Here is a 10,981-nt window from a genome sequence, read left to right on the forward strand (position 1 = left end):
TGTTGTCCAATAAACTTAAACACTACTAGAGTTTTTGTTCTCCACTTTCTTTACGACGTCGTTTCAGCGTCTTCTACGTCGGCGCGAGTCACCGTTGTAGCCATTTTCTGCAATAATAAAATATTTTGGTTAAATTAGTGTATCTTTACTTGCTAAGTTAGATTAACAGACATAATAGGGTCAAATAAGCAATTGAGACCTACAATAATAAACAGTTACACTCAAGTTAATGTTATCAGTGGATTTTGGATAAATATGTCATATGTAAGAGTGTGAGTTCGGATTGGTTTCAGTATAACAAACCTCGGTGTTTTCACCGCCGTTGGCGATTCCTCTGGCGGTTATTATTGTACCCCATGGAGCCATTCACCTGCGCCTCGTTGGAACCATTCTGGTTCGTACCTAAACCGAATGGTCGTCCAGGACCCATATTTTGATTATCATAGAAATCCATACCATTGCTATAATTATTTTCGTTTTGATATGCATCACTATTGTCATTATCGTCGCCTTGGTTTCTTTTGTTATTTTTAGAACCGTAAGAGCCATATGCTGTAAAATTGGCTCCCTGTGTAAAGTAGTCGTCGCCGGGCTGAGGAAGGAGGCGCGGCGGTTGACTCCCATGGGGCACGCCGTCACCGCCAGAGGGCATTCCGTAGGCCTGACCCAGGCCGCCATCAAGGCCGCCGGATCCATAGGAACCCAGGCCACCACCTGGACCTTCCGAGTCGTCGTTGTCACGGCCTCGACCGCGACGACGTCTGTCGCGGCCTCCACGCGATCGTGATGCAGACGTGGCTTCATCAGAGCCTAGGCCTCCACCAGAGCCGAGACCTCCGCCAGAACCGAGGCCACCACCATAGCCGCGGTCGTCGCTGGGGCCCAGACTGCGGCCGGAGCCCAGGCCCCCGTCGGAGCCCAGGCCACCGCCTGAGCCGAGCCCACCTGAGCTCGGCCCATAAGAGCTCGAGCTTCCAAGGCCGCCAGAACGGCCACCTCGCTTCCTGGAATCTGACTCCAAGCTGCTTTCTCCATAGCCACTTTGCCCTTGATTGTAGTTGTTGCCGTTGTTCGAGGTATTAGGTGCAGGAGGGGGTGGAGGTGGTGGGGGAGGAGCCGCCCAATTGGCGGGAGTCATCATCGGAGCGGCAGCGAAAGGTGGAATCATCATTCCATATTGATCAGCTGGGAAGTATTGCGGCATAACAAATCCTTGTCCAGTCATGGGAGGAGGCACACACATTTGAGGATTGAGCGCCATTAAGGGCGGAATTTGATTGGACTGCTGTTGTTGATGGACATCATTTGTGACATCTTCATTTACAGATCTATTATTTCCTCTAGTATTTAAATTGTCATTACGAATCGGAGTTGTGGAACATTTGCCATTATATTTATCATTTTGTGATACAGGAAGCTGAGGACCGATCGGAGTGGGTAAAAGTGGCTTTGGCGTGGGCAGCAGAGCTTGAGTCGCAGGCTTCGGTACAGCGTTAGTAGCGTCCTTCAATGGACTGCACTTGCCTGAACGAGAGCGGCTACGGGAACGTGTCCGGGAGCGGGAACGGGATCGCGAATGGCTTCTCGAAGATCTTGATGATTTGCTTCGTGAGGAGCGTGACGAGCTGTGCCTGCGGCGGCGGCGATCCCGGGACCGAGAGCGCGAACGACTGCGGCGGCGGCGGGAACGAGATCTTGATCGAGAGCGACGGCCTCCTCGACGGTATCTTCCGCCTCGGCCACGATGACCTTAACAAGATTATTTTTTTAACACAAGTTAAAGAAATAATGGAGTGCTAGAAAATTTAAATGGTATCTCAAATACTAATTGAAAAGAAAACTATGGTCTTTTTTATTACTAGGTATAATGATTCCATGAAGACAATATCGTTAAATTTTAGACAGATTATTTTAGTGATTAAAACTTACGCCGGCCTCCGCCACCTCCGCGCTCAGCGAGTTCTTGTAACTTTGGATTAACAACTTGTTTAGCTTCTTTTAGTACTGATATGAGATCGCCTGCTTTGGCGGCATTCGATGGTGTAAAAAAGGTATAGGCAGTCCCAGTTTTATTTGTTCTTCCTGTTCTTCCAATGCGATGGACATAATCTTCTGAATTGCTTGGATAATCAAAATTAATGACAAACTTCACGTCATCGACATCTGTAAGAAATAATTCCATCTTAACTGAATAACTGAATGAAAAACTTAAATGCAATAACTGTTCAAAACTGTTAAACACAAAAAATAATTTAAGAAAATAAATTGTTATATAAAACTTACCTAAGCCTCTAGCAGCAACATCCGTGGCTACGAGAATAGGAGCTTTTCCACTGCGAAAATCTGTAAAATAGTTAAACATGAAAAATATTGTCACTAAAGCAACATTTTCAGCTCTTCTGAACAAATTACTGAAACCAAAAGGTATTTACTTAATACAATCTGTATCATTTATTTAATGTTTGTGTTATAATGAAATGATATTAACTTATATTTACAAAACATTTAGCTATAAAATTCAACAGATGATAAATTTCATAGAGAAATAAGTTATTTTATTTAATAAAATAATATTGAATGGAATAAATATCACAATATGAAATTCAATTAAACAAATATATATATGTATATATAAACCTAAAAGTATACAAAGTATCACATTTACATGTGTTATTTCCGAAAACTTACTAATAAATATAGTTCCCTTTACAATAATGGCTGTTAATGCTCATAAAAAGGAAAAACAAGTAAGAGCGAGGTGCCGACCGGGGCGGCGCGAGAGAGAACAGAGGCGCCGGGCCGAGCCGGGCCGAGCCGGGCGCTGGTGAGCCCGGCAGCCGGGCGCTCAGCCTGCGCACCGTCGCCGACGACGGCGCGGCGGCGAGGGGCGGCGTGGGGCGGACCCCAGCGCGCCGAACACGCGAGAAGCGGCTCAGACTAGCCGCGGTGACAAGTCAGAGTGCATAGGGCTTAGCCCCTTGGACTAGAGGCGGGAGCGGCCGCAGGCGAGGCTTAGCGGCGACGTTCGCGCGCTTTCCGCCGCCCAGCCGCAGTCTCCACGGCCTGCACATGCAGACACATGTTCACCAACTATTTACTTGTCTACTCTCAACTTGTTTAAGTCCAGTCCGACACCGCTTCTCGATATATATTTAAAATACTTATATTTTAAGCTCTTTTTGTACTTTTATTACTTTATTAAAAATAAAAATGTTATCTTGTATATTGGTATTCTTGTTTATAAAAATTATACAATCAACAAAAGATTATTCAAGCCTTTAATGGACATCATACCTTGCAATACCCAATCACGCTCATGTTGAGATTTGTCTCCATGTATACACACAGCTGGCCATCTGTAAAAAAATACATTGAGTTATATATAGCACAACTTTTACCAAAATATAAACATAAATACCGGTAAATATATAATTTTGTGAACTTACCCATCTCTTTTCATTTTTCTAGTAATATCATCAACACGACGTTTAGTTTCTATAAATATAATAGTCTTATTTTCTTTTTCAGCCATAATTTCTTTTAAAAGTGTACTTAATTTAGTTTCTTTTTCATATTCCATACAAACATCAATTATTTGCAAAATATTGTGATTAGCTGCCAATTGCAAGGATCCTACATTGATCTGTAGATAATCTTTGAGGAATTCTGAAGCAAGACTTTGAACCTCCCTAGGCCATGTAGCTGACCACATAAGGGTTTGACGATCTGGTCTAATCTGTTCTATGATTTTTCTGATCTGTGGCTCAAAGCCCATGTCTAACATTCTATCAGCCTCATCCAAGACTAAATATGTGCACCTCTTCAAATTGGTTCTTCCACTTTCTAAGAAATCTAGAAGACGCCCTGGTGTTGCAATTACAATTTCCACACCGGCATCTAGGTCTCTTGCTTGGGGTCCTTTAGGGGCACCACCAAACAAACAAGTGTTATGTATTTTTGAAGTGTTTGCGAATTTATCACACACTTCTTGTATTTGTTGAGCTAATTCTCTAGTTGGTGCTAAAACTAATGCAATAGGTCCATCACCCCTACTAGACTTTGGTTGATTATTTATGTGAACAATTGCAGGCAAAATGTAAGAAAGTGTTTTGCCAGAACCAGTTGACGCAATTCCAACCATATCATGTCCACTAAGGGCAATGGGCCAACCTTGAGCTTGGATGGGCGTAGGTTTATTGAATCCCATTTTATCAATTTCATCCATAACATAATCGGGAAAACCAGCCTCATCAAAAGTCAACGTAGGTTTCGGAATATTGCGACCCTTGAGCGTGATCTCATTATCACTTCTCCAAGATTCCACCTCAGATTCGGTTCTATTTTCAACATCTTTGTGGGGAATATAAAAATCTTTTTTGAAAGGTTTCAATCGGCTTAAATCCCATTTGGGTTTGCGAAGATTGGCACCAGGATTGCAGCGACGTCCGCCGCCGTAGGCGCCACCGCCACCGCCACCCGACCCTAACCCATAACGCGGACTACGACTGCGACTTCTACTCCTGCTTCTGCTCCGGTTACGACGTCTGTCGCGACTACGATCTCTGAAAAATAACATTTTTATGCAATTTGCAAAATTGATATAAAATACTAAAAAAAGCGGACATGAATAAGGCTTCATTAATTCACTTACCTTCCTCGACCCATATTAAAAACACTTATTAATGCTTTAAGTGAAAATCACAATAGACTTAATAAACTTGATAATGGCAATTTAGCAATGGACAAAAATTGCTGCTAAATTTAACACATTTACACAATGCCTTCAACGAACGACACGGGCAAAGCAAAAACAAAATGGCGCCGCCGCTTCCCGCTTCCGTTCGTAATGCAAAATTGCGGTTGCGGATAGCTTGCGGTATTTTATCGTTCAGAAATAATAAACAACTAGTGACTAAAATGAAACTATCTAATTATTGACCTTTTAAAAGTTTGTACGGTAAATTTTAACTTCAATTTAGTACTTAAGATTTAAATATCCTATCGTTTTGTAGACTTGTAAATTGGTTGCATTTTAAAACCCGCTTTTAACATTAGCAATTCCTATGCTTTGTATTTACATTATCATTTTTTATAATAGAAACTATTAATTTTATTTACGTACTAAGGAAAATTGTTTTTATTTTTGTAATCATAGTTAATTAATATATGTTAAAAAAAAGTTTTAATAAATTGGAACGTAACGGTATCCATTTTCTGCGTTGTTGTGACATTTTGATTTTTGCTATTCTGTTGTGAAAAACGATGAATGTAATGCTCTTCAACCTTGACTTGTTTGAAATAAGTGATGATTAAACACTACACATCGTCGAAATATGATAAACAATATTAAAAACTTAAAAGGATTGTGAACTTGTTCATTATGGGTTGAAATAATATTTGTCGGCTGCTATAGTTCTACGTTGAATTTATAACTGGTATTTTATGTTACATGTGATAGATTACTAAGTACAATACTTTAGCGACATGGAATTAGACGTATCGCCTTTGAATCAGGCTGAGAACAGCATGGATTATTCCGATAATTCTTCTGAAAGTAAATATTTGACTTGCAATAATAACGAACAATTTTCTGTCATTCGAATACCGCAAGATGGTGAGAAATCCAGTAAACATTCCTCAAGAAAACAATCAAAAAGGAGAAAAAAGAGCTCTAATCATTCTCGACCCCTTCCCAGGATAATAGTTAAGCCTCTGCCTCCACCTCCACCGCCAGAAAGTCGCGAATGGACAGCGGCGACATCGTACACTGACACAAATACTAATTCTAATAGACCGTCTACTATGCGCGAAGTTTTAGCGAGCATACCCGGTTTTTGCATTAAGCCAAGGAAAAGAAGTGGAAAGAAGTTGTCAACTGCTGCACAATTACAGCAAACTAGGGAAGGCTGTATTGACTTAGAAACACCTGACTCTATATTAGTAAACACTAATATAAGGGCATTATTAAATAAGCACACATTCTCTCTTTTACCACCATTATACCAATATAAGCTAGGTCAATTGCTGCCAAGTGTTGATAGACCAAGTACTTCAGGAAGATTAAGTTCATCTAGTCTAAATAATGAGTTCTTTGCAAGAGCTTGCTTGGAATGGCAAGACTGCCTATCGGGTGGAGAGTTTACACCAGAAAATCAACAGAAAATGAAAACTGAAGCTGAAAAAGAGAAAAGCAAGATTGATCCATGGAAATTAAAACATTTTGAACCATTTTGGGGAGAAAAATCTCGAAAAGAAAAATCTTCAATAAATCTCAATTCAGAAAGACCATCTTTGAAAACAACCATAAAACTACGACCTACAGCTTCAATAACTAGTAGCAGTACTGTACCAAAAATTAAGAAAAGTAAATCATCAAGTACCAGTAAAAAAATGAGGTCTGTAGGTGCAGTGACAAGGTCCTCTGCAAAAGTGGAAGATACAGTTGATGAAGCAGTCATTGTTGGGTCAAAATCTACAGTACCAGTACCAGACCTACTCCCTCTTAAACATTTGAAAAATAATAACCAAGGATATGTTGACTGTCAATTAGATTTCACTTTCTCAGATTCATCTTCTGCTCCTAGAATAGAAGATTCAACGCCCGTGGATCCTTTGTTACTAACTGAAGAATCTGAACGCAATGAACTAAAGCAAGAATTGGACATAAGTGTGGTTACTATAGAGGAATCTAGCATTTCTAAAGATTGTGAAGAAGATAAAGCAACTGATTCAGATACTATCTATGCTGAACCTACTAAAAGATTGAGTAGCGACAATGGTGATTACAGGTTCAGTAAAAGAATTAGGTATGAAGATGATTATGCTACTGATAATTCCAATTTCCTGACACGGGATGCAGAACAGCCAAGTAGCAACTGCTCAGACAGTGAAACAATTGATGCAAATGAACCAACATGTCATGACAATGTTGATACTAACAGTGAAGATAGTAAGGCTACAACTTCTGCTTATGAATATGACGAAAGAAGTATTTCATCCATGTCCAGTTTGAAAATAGGAAGTCACATAAATAATGTTTCAATTGTAAATGAGTCTAATCAAAATGAAAACGAATGTGAAAGTACTATAGAAGATGTAGAACGCACATCTGCTAGTATAAACGGAAACAAGGATAAGAATACAGATGAAAATCAGGATGAAATTGCAACTGAATCTTACCAGGAAATTGATAAAGAAGACTTTAATACACAAAAAGAATCTCCATGCAATAATGTGCCTATTAACAGTATTGAAGAGCCTCAACAAAATATAGAATCTGTTAAAGATATGGAATGTCAGAGTGCAGCAACTAACAACGATGAACAAAATAAAGTGAACGATGAAATTAAACATGAAGATAAAAATAGATCTGATGAGAATATAACATCATATTATGATGAGCACTTCAAAGATGCAGAATCATTTATAATGGAGACAGGAGGCCTTTCCATTTTAACTCCACGTAAGTGAAACTTAAAAACTTAATTAGCTTTATGATAAGTAATATGATGATATTAACACATTTCATGCCACTACATTTTTTTGTATGAAAGTGAAGTAATAAAATGGGTTGGTGGCACTTAATGTGTCAATTTTGGTAATGTGGGTTAAAGTTAGGTTAAAAACACTGATATTGGGTATAGTCACAATGAGTTTCCTGTCTCAATTAAATCATCCTAGATACATAATTTATGCAATACATTTAATCATAGATTTGCACTAAAACTCCAATTTTTGTAAATTCTACTATGATCTCATGAGATCCCAAATTCCTATAGTAATTGGGATAGGGTTCAAACATTTAAATAAGCATTTGTTTATAATCTCGTTAGAAAGGCACAAAATCTTGTAAGAAATTTGAATCCACTTAAGTGTATAAAAGGTTGTGTTCTTTGTTACATATCACTTTAAATGTATTTTGTATTTAAAATTCTACTTTAGTAAAACACATAAAAGAAGTAAAAAATCATATGTACATTATAAATTTTTGAAAAGAAAAAAAAAACAATAAATATGTCCCCATTCACAAATTCTTGTTTACAAGACAAACTGTTAATTATTGCAGTTGTTTATGTCATTTAAGGGTTTATGAGCAAAAACAACAAGAAACAACAACACAACTCATGCTTGTAATCCAGAGGGGTGGGCAGAGATCATGGATTTCCATTTGGCACCGTCCTGACACACCTCTCTCGCCTCTTCCATATGTAAATGTTGTAATGTACATAACCTAGTTATGTACATTATGTAAACGTTTATTATCACTAACTTATTATCACTATTATAAAACGAACATAAATTTAGTTCCAATAGAGGAAAATCTTACGTTGACATCAAAACAAACTATATAAAGAACGAGGTATAATAATTGTACTGTCATATGGTTTATTATTTTTAAATTAACTGCAACTTTCTTAAATGTAAATATTTTTGAAGACCCTTTTTTTTACAGAAAATGAGGAAAACAAGTATACTCCACATCCTAATTTAATGGAACTGTCTTCATACATGAATGAAACAAGTAAGCCAACATTAATAATTTGTACAAAAATATTTTGACATGTGTGGGTAGTTCATTAAAAATATATTTCTATTGTAGCAGATATTGTCCTTGAGTAGTTAAATATATTTGGGTAATTTACAGATGTAACAGCTGTTGTAACTATGCCAATGAATCAAAATCCATCAATACCAATGATGGAAGTGACAAATTCTACTGTAAGTAGATTGTTTAAATCTCTTGTTTTTTTTTAAGGCGAAACCCAATTATCGATCTCGAACTATTTATGTTCGGCTAAGATTTTTAGTTAATTTTTTAATCCATTTGCTACAAATATATACAACAAAAAACCTGATGTATCAGTAATTAATCTTCAGATTGATTATTGGGATTGGCTGTCAATGATTTCAAATTTCTATAATATTTATAAATCACAATTTAACAGATGGTATCATACCCTGATGACAACATGCAGGATCCTGCAAAACCAAAAAACTCAGCTGTGTCATGGAAAAATGAAAATGATTGGACTAATACTGAAAATATTATGACACTGCACAATTTTTCTTGTGTTAACAATGAAAATTCAAAATACGTTAGTGAAGATTCAAAAGCAAGTATGGAAGATATGAATATGAATGATGAAAATTCTATGTACAAAGAAGAAAGAGATGCAAATTTTAACATGGAGTCATCAAACTCATCAGAAAGTTGTCACTCCATGAAGGATTTAAAGCAAGAAACTGAGCCTGCTAATAGCATTGTTTCCAGTTCAACTGTATGTAATCCAACCATTAATTCTACTACGGTTACACAAAGTGTTAGAACTACTGGGAAAAAATCTAAATCCGGAAAAGAATCCAACAGGTGTGTATGTATATTTGTACACACATTTAAATGTAAATGTTGCTTTAATGTCTTTTTGTTAAATATTTTCGTTACCTAGTATGGCTACTAAAACTATTTATATTTTATTAAGAAGTAAATCAGTAATATATCTCAATATTCCAGAAGCCGCAGTTCTAACAAGGTGCCTCCGGGCGCAGTGAACTTGGAGCGCAGCTACCAGATCTGTCAGGCGGTGATACAGAACAGCCCTAACCGAGATGCCCTACGTGGCCAGCTGCGGCCGCCGCCGGCCCTGCTCAGCCGGCAGCCGCGTGCGCCGCGCCCGCCTCCCCCGCCTGTCATGGTGCGACAGCTGCCGCCCCCCATCGTACCACATACTGAGGTATAGTCGTTTTCTATAAACATATGTAATTATTTCTTTAATTACTCAAATGTTTTAAATCAAAATAATCATTATTTCATGATTTTTTTAAATGTTATTATTATTACTCAAACAATTTAAAAAATAATTTACTAATTTATTTTTCCTGGCTTCCCTTTAAGTAATGAATATATGGAATTTATGGAATCTAGATCCGCAAATATGTTAACGGGGTTCGAAATACTTAACAATGATATCTATATATCTATTGATACCTTGTCATACAGGTTGCTGCCAATAAGCAAAATGTTTTTGCCTATTGGAAACAAATGACACTGTTTCAGGTGAATGAAAATCGCTCAAATAACATGGGGCAATATATCCTAGTACAAAGAACCCCTAACGTGATACCTAGAGCGTCCAGTGCGCCGCCGTCAAATTTAAACACGAATGTTGTAAGTGACCTTACCTTTTACTGCGACTGTTTAAGAAGACTCACAAGTCTGAAAGTTTATGGTTAATTAGACTGCCCTTTAGTGTAAAATTTACACTAAGGGATGAAGTTGAGTGATTAGAGTATGACAGTTAATAATGTATACTGATAGTAGAAAATAACTAAAGTGCGTTTGTTTTAGAATGTAGCGAGATGTCGCAGTGTCGGCGCTGAGGATGCTTGTGTGTGCAACTTGCGAGCCATGATACTGTGCAAGAAGTGTGGCGCTTTCTGCCACGACGACTGCATTGGCTCCGCTGAGCTATGCCTCACGTGTCTCATACGCTGACCCATACACAATGCTCGAACTGACTACTATTCTATACTACTCTACTAAATCTTCTGTATAGTGGAAGACTGCTTCATGCTGTTAAGTGTAAACTGTGCAAAGTGTATCAATATATTACGTCATATGTGAATGTGAACAGTGTTACAAAAACAAAAGTATGAATGGACCGCGACATTTTTGGAAGAACGAATCACGAACTAAGGATGGTGGTGCTATCTGTTTCCAAGTAATTTTATAAGTACTTCTGTCTTTAAGTTTTAAATTATCTGCTCAAATCGGTCTTGGACAATGATTCTATTAAAACTTCTTAATAAAGCTTATTTAAATTGCATTAATGTATATAGTAGTATGTAAAGAAAAAACTGTCAGTCATTTCTATAGAAATATAGCACAACACAAAGGTTACTAGTGTAGCGAATGATATATAACGAATACATAGTCGACTATAGATTATATATTTACACAGAATAATAATTTTTGTCTTTATAA

At 37.7% G+C, this 10,981-nt stretch overlaps 2 protein-coding genes across 2 annotated transcripts; one reads left to right on the forward strand and one right to left on the reverse strand.

Annotated features, from left to right (window-relative positions):
• Positions 1-53: 53 nt before the first annotated feature.
• Positions 54-4,860, reverse strand: LOC106714269 (ATP-dependent RNA helicase dbp2). Its single transcript, XM_014507267.2, has 7 exons — positions 4,652-4,860; positions 3,447-4,562; positions 3,295-3,356; positions 2,284-2,343; positions 1,930-2,163; positions 304-1,749; positions 54-107 (listed from the first exon to the last, which is right to left on the reverse strand). The coding sequence occupies exons 1-6, from the start codon at positions 4,663-4,665 to the stop codon at positions 314-316; spliced, it is 2,922 nt and encodes a 973-aa protein (XP_014362753.2). The 5' UTR covers positions 4,666-4,860; the 3' UTR covers positions 54-107; positions 304-313.
• Positions 4,861-5,220: 360 nt separating this feature from the next.
• On the forward strand, positions 5,221-10,981 carry LOC106714285 (polycomb protein Asx). The gene is made up of 7 exons (XM_014507288.2): positions 5,221-7,462; positions 8,453-8,521; positions 8,645-8,718; positions 8,946-9,367; positions 9,512-9,731; positions 10,055-10,165; positions 10,346-10,981. The coding sequence occupies exons 1-7, from the start codon at positions 5,485-5,487 to the stop codon at positions 10,490-10,492; spliced, it is 3,021 nt and encodes a 1,006-aa protein (XP_014362774.2). The 5' UTR covers positions 5,221-5,484; the 3' UTR covers positions 10,493-10,981.

Source organism: Papilio machaon, chromosome 1, assembly GCF_912999745.1.
Source record: "Papilio machaon chromosome 1, ilPapMach1.1, whole genome shotgun sequence".
Taxonomy (NCBI): domain Eukaryota; kingdom Metazoa; phylum Arthropoda; class Insecta; order Lepidoptera; family Papilionidae; genus Papilio; species Papilio machaon.

What these genes read in the sequence shown, in the direction of transcription:
- LOC106714269 (XM_014507267.2), bottom strand. An exon ending in TGTTGCTGCTAGAGGCTTAG is followed by an intron (nt 2,164 to 2,283) that starts GTAAGTTTTATA and finishes TATTTCTTACAG; the next exon opens with ATGTCGATGACGTGAAGTTT. An exon ending in CGGAGGTGGCGGAGGCCGGC is followed by an intron (nt 1,750 to 1,929) that starts GTAAGTTTTAAT and finishes AATCTTGTTAAG; the next exon opens with GTCATCGTGGCCGAGGCGGA.
- LOC106714285 (XM_014507288.2), top strand. Translation starts at nt 5,485, where the DNA reads ATGGAATTAGACGTATCGCCTTTGAATCAGGCTGAGAACAGCATGGAT. An exon ending in CCTTTCCATTTTAACTCCAC is followed by an intron (nt 7,463 to 8,452) that starts GTAAGTGAAACT and finishes TTTTTTTTACAG; the next exon opens with AAAATGAGGAAAACAAGTAT. An exon ending in TCCGGAAAAGAATCCAACAG is followed by an intron (nt 9,368 to 9,511) that starts GTGTGTATGTAT and finishes TCAATATTCCAG; the next exon opens with AAGCCGCAGTTCTAACAAGG.